The sequence below is a fragment of the Pithys albifrons genome, chromosome 2 (assembly GCF_047495875.1).
Source record: "Pithys albifrons albifrons isolate INPA30051 chromosome 2, PitAlb_v1, whole genome shotgun sequence".
Taxonomy (NCBI): domain Eukaryota; kingdom Metazoa; phylum Chordata; class Aves; order Passeriformes; family Thamnophilidae; genus Pithys; species Pithys albifrons.
Window position 1 is genome coordinate 4989087 of NC_092459.1, and position 15374 is coordinate 5004460.

The 15374-nt window shown below is 43.9% G+C and overlaps 1 protein-coding gene across 4 annotated transcripts in view; it reads left to right on the plus strand.

Annotated features, from left to right (window-relative positions):
- The first annotated feature begins 5999 nt into the window (after nucleotides 1–5999).
- The window catches only part of ATAD2B (ATPase family AAA domain containing 2B), a 75748-nt gene continuing 66373 nt past the window's right edge, over nucleotides 6000–15374 (plus strand). For all 4 annotated transcript variants that reach the window (XM_071548263.1, XM_071548264.1, XM_071548266.1 and 1 more), the window contains exon 1: nucleotides 6000–6423. In XM_071548263.1, coding sequence (XP_071404364.1) covers nucleotides 6268–6423 — 156 coding nt within the window. In that variant the 5' untranslated portion in view covers nucleotides 6000–6267. The remainder of the gene's footprint in view (nucleotides 6424–15374) is intronic.

Consider the following 15374-nt stretch of genomic DNA (forward strand, 5'->3'; position numbering starts at 1 on the left):
AAAATCTTAAGATCTTCAACTCTGGTATAACATAAAAATATTTTTTCTTAAAAGCTGCAAATTTTCAAGAGTGTTGTCACAATCAAGACATCACTGAAATCCTTTTAGACTATCTGCGTTTCATACAGCTTGTTCTCTAGCAGAACACGAGAGGAACAGAAGCAAATGGTCCTTTTCTTACCGTGTGGTGAATAGAAGCAAACAGCCCAGACTGTGTCTGCTGAAAAACCTCTAACAGGGTATTCATGAGATGAATACAACCATCTCATGCCCCTTTGTCAGGAGAGATCAGATGTACTGGCGTGGAAGACAGTGACAGCCCCCGAACTTGTTTTATAATGCAGGAGTGAAGCTCAGTGTTGACAAACTAAAGCAGGGTTTAGCTGTCACTGCCTGTCCCATCAAGGTCATGAAGAACCAGCACACACAGGGTGTTTAAAAACAAGCAAAAAATTAATTTTGAAGGGATATTTTTAAACCATATATTTAACAAGGTTAACCCGTGCCAGAGGACACTGTCAGCTACCTATAATTAAACATCAGCTGAATTGATTGACCTTAACTTGAGATAGCAGTTGGTGCCTGAAGCCGTTTGTAAGTGTGTGAACACAGAGCTGGCACAGACTGGGAGGGAACTGGGACTGCAAAATAAATAGGAGAACAGGATCTGATTATTCTGTACTTGGCTATTTCACAAAGACACTGCATTCCTCTGCATATTGTCCTTTTTCCACATGTTCCTTGAAGGAAAGTTAAACCTTCTAGGCTGCCACACAGGGAGAAATATCTTAAGGAACTGATGTTTCTGGGAAGTCAGCTCTGCAGTGGAAAGGCAAGTCATTGGACACGTTGGGTGAATCAGCAGTCATGACAAGGGTGTTACTTCCGTGCCTTTGAAGGAGTATCCACACATATTGCTGTACTCTTGGACTCTAAATCCACAAGAAGACCGAATATAGCTTCAATTTTAAAAACAGTGTACAACACATAAAGCCATGAAAAATTCAGGACAGCCTGAGCAACTGTTTGTACCAGATAACACACATCCAGAAATACCATATCATGTGAATTCTCAAAGACACTCTTCAGTGAAACTACAATGATGATATGGTAGTGTAGTTTATGAGCTTGTTCTTGGATCTGTAACAAGGAAACATACATTGAAAGCTAAGATTGTGTGTGAGAACTAGGGAGATTTATGAGCCAATAATGTTTCTGATGGACTTGCCATGTGATCCTAATCAAGTCATTCCGCATTTGTTCGGTGCTAAGGCTTATCTACACATGTGTTCATAAATGCCTACTTTTATTGTAAGCATTTTAGGACAGAGTCTGGTTTTTACTACAAAGCTATACATCACCCAGCACAGTAACAGGCTGGCAGTGCTACTTTCATATGATTAATGATCATAAGCACCAAAGTGAGATGATTTGCCACTTTTGTCCAAGATGGAAGTAATTTACAGCCTGGATGATAGTGAAAAACAGACCCTGCAGATGCCCAGCTGCAATATCATCAGCCTGTGAGTTTCACGCTATTATTATTATTAGAAAAACTGTCTACTGTAACCTTAACTCAATGGGAAATATGTTATGGAAGCTAATGACCAGATGTGATGGTAAGGTAATTTTGAAATATTAGGAGGTAAGTTTTACCACTCCTATTTAATGTTATCTAAGAGTCCTACTCTTTGATCCTGCTTCAAGTTACACTGATGTTATCTAGTGTGGAAAACAACCTTCAGATAGCTGTGCTGATAATGGGGCTGGACATTAACTATTTCATTTTAAAACATACCTACTACCCATTTTAAAATGACAATGGTAGTCTTCAAATAATGAGACATCTTTAATAACACAGCAAAATGCCTGCAATGTGGAGCAACTGTAGCACCTTCTGTGTTTAAGTTGATGGTATTACCAATCCTGGTGACTGGACACTGCTTGTTTGATGTTTCCAAACTTACATCCCAGAGTCATATCCTAATAATGGACAATTCTCAAAGGAAAAAACACACAATCTTAATTTCCTAACATGCCCCTCAGGGAAAGGCTTAGAACAGGTTTACAAAAGTAAGATCTCTTGTGAATCTTTTTTTATTTCAAGATTCAACTGAAACCAGGAGGAGTTGACAGCATGATTGAGAGGCGCACATATGAGCTTATAAATAGAGGCCTGAAAAGATGATTTGATTTCCATTCTTTGGAATGTTACAGCTATTCAGAGATATTGCACAGTAATCTCTGGTAAATTGCCAATGATTGAAGCAAATGGTAACTCACTGAATAGAGCCCTCTGGTCCTTACTAGGCTGAAACTCTCTACAAAAGTTCTGAATAAGGGATGAAGGGCTTTTTCTTTTGTTGTAACTGATTCCTGATTTCCTTGTAAAATAGGGATGTCACAACAAAATCTTCCGTCTCCAAATATTTCTTGTGTCGTTAAATACCACTCACAGAGCAAACAAAGGCTTTCCATCCTGGGTAATTTTTCAACATCTTTTTACATCTTGATGTCCCAATATGACTTATTCCCCAAGTAGTTTTTACTAGTAAGGGACTCTGTGCTCAAGTTCCTTCTTCTATTTTCCCAGTTTTCCAGTGGTGTACCTGCCACAGCAGATGTTGTGTGGCTTCTTCCTAATACATATTTCAGGTATCTTAATCTTTTCTGAACAACTGGAGCTAAAAGGATGTTGAACACTGCTGTAAGTTCCAGCATTCATTATAAATTGGTTCCACTGGAAATATGGTCCTTCCCAATGGCATTTATTTGCAGGAGCATTTAGACATCTGTCTGTAAGACCAAACTACAAATCTTAAAACTGAATCTTATGGGAATGAGCTCTACAAAATTTCTTCACATAATACTTGGTGGACTCTGGCTTCAGTCCTTTTCCCCTTCCTTTTGTCATTGTCTTTCAGTACTCAGAATTCTTAGTTTTTTCCTCCCCCAAGGCTGTTCCTGCATGCAGAGTGCTGAGGGGAGTCTAAATAGGCTTTTAATGCTGTTCTGTCTTCATATGACATTTGAACCAACAACAGATATAAAAAATGGGAACAACTAAATTCTTGGATTAGTGAATTTACTTTAAATCCCTTTCTACAGTAATTCATTTTTCATTGTAAAACCACATTTAAATCTCTAAGTATGTGTGATATAAGCTATTAATCCTATGTTAACATGTTCTCTGCATTTAAAAAAAAATCCAATCAAAGCTACTGAGCAAACCTTGTAACTTATGATTGATTTATTTATATTGTCAGTACTAAAAATGGTTATGGGGCTTACATGGAAGCTACAGAGCCATAAGCTGTTTGAGTCAAAATAACCAGCCACACCTTCTAAGAGGAACAAGACAACTAAGAAACCTGAAAACAAAACCATCTGTGAAAAACAACCCAGGGAGCAAACATCCAAATTGATGCATGTCTTTCTGTGTTCCACACCATGCTAACATAATGGCAATGAAGCACTACAAATGTTCAAAGCAGCGAGCAGGGATTTTTAACTACATCAATCCCTCTACAAGAGTATTCCCTTTGGCATCATAAAGAGTGCTCTCTCAGTATGGCTCACAGAAATGAGATCACAACACTAAAATAAAAAAAAAGGACACAACTATGGTATAAATACTTAGCATATGTAATATCAGTGGCTTTTAAATTGTGTCCTTTCTGTTGCTTCAAGCAGATCTAGGGAAGCACTCAGGAAAATCAATTTGCTCGCTTAATGACCAAGTTTATTTTACTTTTAAAAAATCTTCAGTGTTCATGAGAGGAGGAATGATGGTTTGAATCAGGCATGTTGCAAGCAGATGTTATGCAAACTTCCCCAAACAGCCCTGCCAGTGACTGCAATCCTGAGTTATGACATTCACTGTAACTGCTGCAGGCTGGGCCCTTTTTTGGGCCACTCATCTGTAGGTTTTCCCCAAATGGGGATGCTATTTTTGTGATGAATTCAGAAACATGAGGAAGATCAACATACTGTTTGTTTCCAGACCAAGAGAATTTCAGAACCTTGTCTGAGTTTCATGGCCTACCAGTAATAAAGGACAAAAATGGAAAAGTTCATTATTTGTCATTATATATATGATTGTGATACTCTTACCAAACATATCTCCTGGTTCATTCCTACCACGTGTATGGTAAGGGACAGTCTCGTGCAGATTCCTTCTATTCTTACTTTTCAAGCATAAAAGGAAGTGATTTCCAAGTACCAGTTTAAAAAACCCTTGTAGGTTTTTAATTAAAATACTTCTTTAGTCTATGAGTGTATGAAATGGCTACATCCTTTCATAACCTTTAAACAAATAAATGAAGAAACAAGGATGTGAAACCTACCAAACCCAATCTCGTGGAGCAGAACTACTTTACTTTTGAAAGATGCTGCAGATTCTGGGACAGGAGATGAAGTGCTGTTGCTAATTCAGATTAATAATTCCAAGGTCATGGGTTCAATGCCCTGTATGGGCCATTGATTTGAGTTGGACTCGATGATCCTTGTGGGTCCCTTCCAGCTCAGAAGAGTCTGTGAAAATATCTGTAAAAGGTCTTAAATGGAGAATGTCAGATGAGAGAAAGACCACAGTTTGTACCCTGAAATGCATTGTTTTTTGGGGTCTCTCATAAAAATTTGTTGCTATTCAAAGTAGGATTATTTTTGCTTGGATATTTAAATAGCCCATTTTCTTATTATATATCCTGATGTCATTGTTGTGTGTTTTCTATTTTTAAGTACATGCTGTACCATACTCTTTCAGATTGTAATCTTGAAAAGAAAGATGTGGGAGTAGGCAGGTAAAGCAGGATAGTAGTCTCTACATTTATTGTTCTTTACTGTTATTGAGCTTTTCATCTTTAAATAATAAAAATACTTTGATAAAGCTTGCCTGAGCCCAAAAGTAGGAACCATGTGACCACTAATTTAATTATACCATTCTTTTCTGTTAAAGAAGCAGGAAGCACTGAAATGACTTGCCCAGCTGTGCCAAGTAAGTCAGTGTAAAAATAAAAAAGGTTGACACTCTGTCACCTGCAGCTGTGTGCTCGTATTACTGGTTGTGTTGCTTTTACAAATCTCTCGGTTTCGGGGCTTATGTGCAAGCACAGGGACAAGTTCAATGAAGGGCAACAAGTGGTGAGAGCGGATTCTTACTGTGCATCGGCGGGAAGGGATTGGGTTCGTGCATACTCAGAAGGGTTATAGTTTATGAGTAGTCTGAAAAGCACTTAGGCATCCGCTGTTGGGTAACGCATCGCATTCTTCACGCCTCTGAAATGCGGTTGTTGGATCTGTGGTAAGGAAAGTAAAGGAAAAAGGAGCTTTCCGAGAACAGAGCAACAAACGTCAAACGCACGTTGAGGCAATCGGGCACAACACGGGAGGTGGTATCGGTCACTGGTGCGGAAGGAGAAGGCAGGGCACAGTCCTGATAGCCTGGCTATAAGGGCATTCCTTAATGGCGAGGTTCACTAGGCTGTGAAACACTTTTCCACGGAAAATTACGGCGATCCCGTCCGTGGGAGCTCCGTTCGCTCCAGCTGTCCTGTCAGCGCCTGGGCAGAGCCTCGCTTGGCGTTCCAGCCGCGGGGCCGGGGGCCGAGCACCTCCGGGGCTGCCAGCGCTGCCCTTCACCCTCCGCGACCCCGCGGCCTTGAACTCCCCATCCATCCCTCGCCTCGGCCCTCAGGGGGCGGCGGCGGCGGCTCCCCGCGCCAGCGGGTCACGCGGGGACAGGCCCGTGCAGCGGCTCGTCAGGCTCCAGGGCGTGCAGGGCGCGGGCCCTGGGGCGCTGTGTCCGCTCGGTGCCAGTCGCAGATCCGTGCGGAGCCGGTGCCGGAGCCGCAGCCTGTCCCGAGGGAGCGGCCGGGCCGGGCCGGGCCCATAGAGCGGAGCGCGCGCCGCGGGATAGAACGGCCGCGCCGGCGCCGCAGCGCCCCCTGGCGGCGGCTGGCGGGGCGCGCGGCGCGAGCAGAGAAAGGGAGCGGGGACAGTAATGGCGGCCAGTTAGAGCCGGGCTGAGCTCAGAGGCGGCGGCGACAGCGGCGGGAGGAGCCGGCGCGGCTCCGGCGGCGCCTCTGCCCGGCGGAGCGCCTTCCCCGGAGGGCTTTTCTTCTTTCCTCCCTCCTCCCCCCCTTCCCCCTCTCCCTCCCCTTCCCCTCCCTACCCGAGCCCCCGCCGGTCCGCCCTCCCTCCCTCCCTCCTCCCTCCGCGCCGGCGGCGGCGGCGGCGGCGCCCCCCGTGTCCCCCCTCGCCGGGGCCATGGTGAACACCAGGAAGAGCTCCCTGCGCCCCCTGGGCAAAGCGGCGGCCGCGGCGGCCGGGGCCGGCAGCCATTTCATCTCGTCCCGCACCCGCTCGTCCAAGAGGGGCACCAAGGCAGATGCGGCCGGGCTGGAGGAGGCGGCGGCAGCGCGGGTGAGCACCGGGGGGCTCCGGGGCAGGGACGGCGGCGGGAGCAGCGCCGAGGCCGGGGAGCCGCGGGGGCAGCGCCGCCGGTGCCGGGGGGGCCGCGGGCAGCGGGGCCGGCGGGGGGTACCCCGCGGGGTGTTGCGGGTTATTGCGGGCCGGCGGGGAGGAGGGGACCGGGGACAGGGGGACGAATGCGGGGGAGCCGCGGGGGCAGCGGCGGGGCCGCTGACAGGCCCGGGGGCGGCCGGACAGGGCCGGGACACGGTCGGCCGGCGGAGCTGCCGCGGTGCCGGTGCCGGTGCCCCGGGCGGGGGTCGGGGGTCCGGCGGAGCGGGGCTCCCCCTGCGGCCGCGCCCGGCGCTGCCGCCGCCAGACAAAAGTTGGGAGCTGCGCCCGCAGCAACTTCGCAATAATCCTCGGCCCGGGTTGGTGTGCTGTTTTTTTTTCCTCCCTTTTCCCTAAATGACCTCGATTCAGCCGGCGGCTGCGGAAGGAGGAAGCTGCTGTTTGGGAAAGCCCCCCCGCCCGCCCCGCTTTTGTGGCACGGAGGGTGCGATTTTTGCCATCAAGTTTAAGTTGAATGCTTTCCCAGCCGAATTTGCTGTGGTGGCTTTGGTTGGACGGGCTAAACAGCCAGCGAAATTCTACAGCCCGGTTTGGAGAACTAACATTTGGTAAATTCTAACTGGAAGAACGAATTCGGGAGGCTCTCTTTCTTCTTCCTTGTCTCGAGACAGCGTTGCTGTCAACAACTGCATTTTTTTTTAATTAGCACGGAATCAATTAGGTTTGAAAAGACCTCTCAGGTTATCGAATCCAACCTTTGACCGAACACCACCTTGTCAGCTGGACCGTGGCTGTAAATGCCGCGTTGTCCTTAAACACCTCCAGGACCGTGACTCCACCACCTCCCTGGCCAGCCCATCCCCAGGTCTAATCCCTCTTTCTGTGAAGAAATCTCTTCTATAGGAGGAATTATAGGCAGGAATTTTTCTTTGCCTCATGAAACTTCACATGTTGCTTTGAAGGTTTAAACTAGTAATTATAGTGCCTGCTCTGGATGTATATTATAAAACCAGTGTAAATATGGAAGTGAAAGTTGAGGGTCCGAGTGACAGTCCTGCGTCAACTGACCATGTCCCAGCCCTGCTAAGGAGGAACTTAATCAGACAAGCAGAAAAACAACAACAGTAGCCAGAGGCAGATCAAAAGGGTGACACCTGGAATTCTCACAAAACCTTCTGCTCCATCCTTTTGGTCTTAAAATACTAAAAGAACCCCAAATTACTGACTAGATATTCTATATGTTCTGTACTTCTATTTCAGTTCTTTCATGCTTCACAGTTCTTCCCTTCCCCCTCTTACTTTTCCTTGTTCCCTATTTCTTCCTTGTTTAATTTCAGTAGACTCCTGGGGATGCAGCACCATAGCTGTAAAAAGCTGTTCTGCTTGTTCTGGTGTGCAGTTTCTGTTTATTCATATCGTGGGTCTTGTGGTTTGTGAAGCAGAGTTTGGTGTAACCCTCAGTGGCTTACTTTGCAGGGAGTTTACTGCTGCTAAAAAAAGTAGCTTGGGCTTCTTTCCAAGTATTTTTAATCCATGAATAGTATTTTTATACTACGAATTATTTAAATGCTTAAATTATGTTATTGTCATGGTGTAAGGAAAGGAGATTGTGCAAAATAGTGTCAAATGTTGTCAGTACTTCCCAGGATATTGCCCATGCTTCTAAAAGAGCATTTCTTCTGAAATTAAATGTAAATTTTGGTGTATGGGAATGGACTTGTTTCACTTCACAGCAAATCTCATGTGTTTGAGGTAGAGTTTTTTCCTCCTCTTCTTTAAGATGTAATTGCCAAGTATGAGCAGAAGTTATCCAAGAAGGGTGTTTTGTAAAATATATATATCTCACTGTGTTTCAAAGTTGTCCTTGTACAACTCCTTTTATTCTTCAGATGGAAGTACTGTCAGCAATACAACGTCTTTTTGAGCTTCTGAATCTTCTTGAAGTAGTGCCAGAGAAGGATCTCGGTGATTAGGACATGAATAACTCCAGCAGAAGGGAGACAAAGCCTTTGCCTTTGGAAGCGCCTGTTGGGAGGCAGATAGTGAAGCTGTGTCTGTGCAGAAAGTGTGCTGGGAGCGTCTTCATGCAGTTGGGTGTGGGGTTTTTTTGCAGTTGACTGAAATAGTGTGTCCATTTTCAGTCTTTTGGGTGTCATGTCAGGAGCACAGCCTTGGTACACCAGTTAATGAGGCTGATGGGGGCACCTGGAGTTTGGAGCTCTGGCAGAGATGGGACTCTTCTTATTTGGACTGTTTGACTTTGTTTTCTTTTGTGGAGGTTCTGACTTGGACTCCCAGAGAAATGCTCTTTGTTGGCAATGCTTGTGGCCCAACCTTCAGAATGTATTTTAGAAGATAATCTATCTCTTCTTTATTAGAAACAAAAAATGAGTTGGTAACCTAATGGCATCTTGCAACAGCTGAGTAGACCCAGTGAGGGGTTGCCTTCCACCTCTTTTGTGCCTATTTCTTTCTTCTTTTTTCCTCTTAGCTTTTCCTGGTGTATGAGGGTTGTGGTGGGGTTTTTTGTCTGTTTTTATTTACAGGGATAGGCTTGAATCTCTCCTTTCCCAAGAACTTAAGTTTCTAGTCTTCTACTTCAATATTATGCTGAGTTACATATGAATAGTGTCTGTTTTTACTTGTTTTGAGTCTGGAAGCAGCACAGATTCTGTGGAAATGGCTGTAATAGTCTAAATGCCCTTAGCATGTTCAGTGTATTCCCTCTGTAGTGCTTGCTGAGCCCAGAGAAAGCAATGACGTCAGGCCTTGAAAAGTAAACTGGGTTGAATTATTGATTGGCGACCACGCAGCCAGTGATGGAGATGGATACATGTGTGTCTGTCTGCTGACCAGAAGCCAGATAAAAATGAACAAAATCCCTCACTAAATGGATCAAGGAGCCAAGAAGTTTATTGTCTGAGATGATGTCATAGCAGAGTGCATAGAGAGGGTACAGAGGGGAAAAACTGGCCTTTGTTTTCTTCCTGTTTCCAGGATTGGTTTACACACAGTTTAATAGAAATTGAAGCTATGCTTACATGAGTTTATATTCTATCTTTGTACAAATTATATGTGTTTTTTTCATTCTAACTTCAGAACTGAGAAACTGTTGTTTTTTTATTAAAGCATTCTAACAAGAAAAGTGTGTCAAAATCTGAAGTTTTCAGAAACATAGAATTGCAGCACAAGGCTTGTAAATCCAGTGGACTTCATTTACACTGTGAAAAAATTGAGGATACTGTGATCATAAGTGGTTAAATTTGTGACTTAACATCTACTAATGTCTGATATTTTCAGATACCGAGTTGTGATTGTTGGTAGCATTTATTTGGCAATTGAAATGATTTTTGTCAGGCATCTCAACACACAAATCAGAAACGTTGATCAAGAAAAGTTTTGCATTTATTGTGAAATAAACAGTCTTAAATCATGTCAGCATACTAGTTAGACATTTTAGAAATGTATACACGATTATCTTAATTTAATTAGCCAAGAAAGCATTAGCAGTGCCTTAAGAGCTACTTGAGGGCACGGTGATAATTGTAACACATGATCTTGGCTAAAAGTAGTGCTGCCAACATCGCTCAACTTGCAGGGTGGAAGCGCAGAGCTCTCCATTGTGCTTAATTGCTAATGGAGCAAACGGGCTGGGGGATTGACACGGGGTGCTGAGTGTGGGAAGGCAGAGAGCTAAGCAGAGATCTTGTGCTCTGCAGTGCCAGTGCATCTCAGTGTCTCGTGTTGTAATTCCTCAGTCGGTAGCAGTAGAAATGTTTTCTGATTTCTGGGGGAAATGTAACTTTTGTGGCATGAACTCATCGCTGTGTTTTACTCTTGAAAGGCCTTTAGTGGTCAGCTATTGGAAACATGGGCAGTTAAATGCCTCCCTGACATCCGATCCCGTCAGATCTCGGAAGCTCAGCAGGGTCAGCCCCGGATTAGTACTTGGATGGGAGACCTCCTGGGAAATGCCGGGTGCTGTAGGTTCTAGTCCTGAGGACTTCACTGGCACTGTCCAAGCTCGCTCGGCCATGGCAGATGAACCTCAGGACTGAAACGGTGGGGCCAGTTCTGCGCACGCTGAGCCTCACCTAAAATCCACTGCGCAGGCTGGAAGGGCACACCCACGTGGGGACAGCCCTGCCCAAATCTGCGTTCAGCGAAGTTTGGCCATACATACACATACATACATTGAAAACATAGAAAAATAGAACTTTAAGAAATTATTATAATTTCTCTTAAAATACAATTTCAAATATAACCCATAGAGCTTTCTGAAAATTAAATTTTCCTTTTTGAAAAAGCCTGATTTAGATTTGCGTATTTTCTTTGTTGTGTAAGCAAAGCGCCTCATGGTGTTCTGGATGCTCTGCTGTTTTGAGTAAACCTATAAAAAGTTAGATTTTCCTCCTTATGCTGGATAAATCACACTTACTGGCCACCTGCATGTAAAGCTCATACAGGGAAAAAAGCTCCTCTCCAATGCCTGTTTTAAAGAACTGAATTGCCTTCCTGTTTGAGTTTACAGTAACATCAGTAAAGGTGCTGAGGTTAATGCTTTTACAGTTCTTTGAAATACATCTTGAAATAAGAGAGTCTTGTGAAGTTATTCCAAACAATTTAATTTAAAGGAAGAGTCCCAGGAAAGCTCATCTTTTCGGTGTGTAATAAAATGTCGGGTTCTTTCTGGTTTAGTGCTCTGCTGCTCTTTTGGGACTTAGCAGAGGAAAATCAGTGATCTAAAACGAATTGTGCCAGCTGTTCCTTGGTAGCATGGTGTTAATACAGCTGTGAGCAGTGGGAAATGGAGCAATTGTTGGAAGCAATCTGTGTTCAGGGTTCTCTGGAAATACCATACAGTTGGCATTTGTAATCCTTTCATGTTTCTGAGGGGGTGTCCTGAGTGTGAATTCTTATGTGTCCTGCCACATCAGTCCTGGCCACTGTCACAAGTCAGAGCACCTGCAAAGTGTCTGTGGCTTGTGTTGAGGGGCAGTGGCTGTTGGAATTTGACTGTCCTTGGTGTCCCACTGTCCTTGGTGTCCCACTGTCCTTGGTGTCCCACTGTCCTTGGTGTCCCACTGTCCAGGGCCTTCAGAGCAAACAGTACAAACACTGATGCAGTGAGTGGATGAGAACTCCCAAGAACACCCAGGAAATGGTGCTGATGTTTGGTGTGCTGCTTTGCTTCCTCTGAATATTGGGCTTGTCCCTAACTAATATTAAAAGCTGCTTCTCCAATCCTCTCTCAGTGTGAACTTCAAGCAGCAGGCTTGACCCATGGCTGTGAGACAGCCCATGACAATTTTGCAAGAGTGGCATACAGCTTGGGGTGATGCAAGATAATTAGCTCAGGTAATTACATTCTGATCGCCTCCATCCCCCTGCAGTTCCAGTTGGTTGTGGTCTGATTTTGAACATCCTGCCCTGAATTGTTGAGTGTGTGCTATGCTTTGGAAAAGTTTTAGTTCCGATCTAATGATGCTTTAAATGATTCCTCTGTAAAACTTCATAAAAACCTTCTCAAACAAAAGCTTGCAGCAAGTAGGTATCAATGAGCTGAAGCTTTCACTGCTCTTATTTTGTAGCTGTGACCCTTTTAAAGGTTGCTGATGGTTTCTTAGATGTTTTAGCTCTAATGGATTACTTTGTGTGTGGGTAATATCTCACTCATGAACCCATTTATTGCAAAGGGAGCTGACAGTATGTTTTTAGCTTATTTTTGTGTACACTTTATGCTTTGCTGCTTTTTCTAAACAACGTTTCAGTCTGACTTCACTCTTGAAATATTGTCTTTATTGCCTTTGATGGGATTTTCATGGTTTATTTTAACCATTAATTCTGCTTTAAATTGTTGAAGTGTTGTTTTGCATTTATACTTGCTTGGACTCTTTTCCTGAGTAAAACTAGTTTCTTTTTGCTTGGTAGCTGTTAAAACAGGCAACTTTTCAACCAGTTGTAAGATTAATGTGTAATCTTCTCTAAGCCTTTTGATTGTGCACTGCTGAATGTGCGTGTGCTGTAATAGCTTCAACTCCAGCTGAACTAGGTATGAAGGAGGCAGCTTTAGTTCTCCTATCAGAAGTACAGAACTGAAAAGCTCCTCCTCCAAGTTCTGTAGTTTTTTGTAGCTTCTACTGAATTTTGTAGTTCTGTCTTCATGTTTCTAGTAGTGTCTGTTAATGGCCTAACAAATGTAAAGCTTTGTGGAAAGTTTCTGCCCAGTTGCAGTTTGAGGAGATCCTTTGATTTGGGTGTTTTCATAATATGGAAAAGGATGTTTTGCTCTTCTCCAGCCTCCAGTCAGTTCCTTCATTTAAAATAGATAAATAGTTAAGCCTAGCTATTTAAATAACCTGAAATGAAGAAGCTGTTCCTTCTGTACATGTGGAAGAGATTACTTGCATTGAAATTTATTGCCATGCTTCAACAATCCCTCATTCCAAATACTTAATAACTATCCTCTATAATTTCTCTGATTTATCTTTCAGGCCTTGAATGTTGTTTTTATTATGATTTAAATTTCAATACATTACTCTTAAGATTTCATATCCCAGTTTTACATAATTTTAATTTTTTTTCCATTTGAAATACTGTCTTCAAGTGTGTTGTAGCTGGGGATGCAGAGTGTTTTTAATGCCACTTTTTTTTTGAAGGCCACCTTCTTGCAGCTTCCTTGCTACAGACACTTCCTTGTTCAGATGACTGAGCCCGTTTCCTGGTCATGCCCAAATCTTGTGGAGCCGTCTGGTCCGAAGGCTCTCTCTCTGTTCTCCTCCTTGCAATCCTCATTCAGATAATTCTTCTTTATTTGTGTTTATAGTAGTGCTAAGGGAAGGCCGTGTCCTCCAGACTTTGTTTGGGTGGTGCTGTTCAGAAACAAGGTGGATTTTTGAGGACCGAGGGTAGGAAAAAAGTTGTTTGAATGTCTTCTGTTTTTCCACATCTGAATTGTAATAATTCTTGATTAATTACTTAAATGTGGTTTTTGCTTTAAAAGTCCGTGTTAACATAGTGTAGAAACTCATGGAAATGGTTAATATGGTTGACTAAAAACGTGATGCTTTTAGTATTCCTTTAGTGTTAAATAAGGAGGATCAGTGGTTTTCAAAATTTTCCTTAAGTGGATATTCTGTCAAACCTTCTGAGTGGACCCCATACAGCCAATAAAGGGCTCTACTCAGTGGGCCTGTTCTCTGAAGGTGTGTGATTCCACCTGTGCTGTGAGCTCTGACTGGTGACTCTGCAGCTGTGAAAACCAACAGACTTGCCAATATTAACACTTGCCACTACTAATGCTGGACAGGCCATTTGAGCTGCTGGGTCAGGATTGTGTTACTGGTCCAGCTGAAACTAATCCTCTTCCCCACATCCTCCTGCTTCCCTTTGCTTCTCCTCCATCCTTCTGAGTATGGGGGGAAAATTCACAATGGCACCCAAATTGTAGTGAAGGCACAGAGGAGAGAGGAGTGCTCCTGGTGGAAATGCTTGGAGTGGGAGATGGTCATGAGTAGGGGATAAATCTCAGCTCACTACTCGTAGGCTCTGTCACAGTTTGTAACTCACTCTCCCTTTCCTTCATGAACCTGCAAGAAACCTGCAGATTGCAGGAGTTTTTTGGGTGTCACATCGAAGCCATTGAAAGACACTCTCTCAGCCTGGATAGGAACAGGTGTCTTTCTCTGTTACAGGCAGAGGGAATGGTTGCAGGTGTGAAAATCCCCAGGACAGTGCTGTAGGTGGTGGCTTCTGTGTTTAACTTGTAAGCTTTTAACTTTTCTCAAAAGCTTTCACATTTATTAAAATAACATGAATTCTATAGTTGAAAAGTTCTAGGATATAAAATGGAAATCTACTGAAAAAATGAAGCAGATCTTCATATGCAAGAAATATGGGGTGTTTTTTAATCTGAATGAGTGGGGAAGAATTTATTTTTCTGAAAAAGTCTAGATGGTGGTATATGTTTTATGTTCTTAATGGCAAATATTGACGTAAGCATTGTTTACTGAGAAACCCCCAGAAGGTGAATGTTAAAAGAATTCAGATCTTCCTGCAATTGAGACATTCTTTACTATCATTACCACTAATGAAATACAGCGTTAATAGTTGTTTATTCCGAGATCATCAAGCACTTAAGCATGAATCTTATTTTCCCTTAACACCTGTGGAGAGCCAATGTCTGATAAACGACTGTGTGCAAACAAGTGGAAATTGGAGAACTGCCACCAGACAATGGGTTCCTTTAAGCCAATTTTATATTTTTTTCAAGCTATCAGCAAGGTTAACACATGAGGTCCTTCATGAGAGCAGATCTTCTCTGCAGTGCTCTAATCCCAGTACATTTATTTCCCAGCCTTTATTTCCCTGTCACTTAAAGGCACAGGCAGAATTACAGGAAAGTTTGGGTTGGAAGCAACCTTGGAGATCATCCAGTTCCAACCCCCCTGCCATAAGCAGGGACACTTTCCACTAGACCAGGTTGTTCAAAGCCCCATCCAGTGCTCTTACCTTGGCCCTGCAGGACACGAGACGTTCGCACACAGCAGGATGTTCTGTACGGCCACAGACCGTGCCGTGTTGTGCTCCACCTCAAGTTCAGTCATGTTTCCTTCATTCCCCAGACAAGTGTGTCAGGTCTTACCTCTTCCCATCAAACAGGGAGCCAGTTCTCCCACAGAAGAGGGGCTAAGGGTGTTTGGAAAGGGCCCAGGAAAATGTGGGTTGGGGTGGAGAGGAGAGGAGCTTGTGAGGCTGTGTCAGTGCTGGAGAGAGTGGGTAGCGTGGTGTGTCATCCTGAAATTAGGACACAGTGTGAGTGCACAAGGCAAGGTGTGGTACCTGGTTTGAGCACACTGATGGGAGCTTTCAGCTACTGAACGTTTGTACTG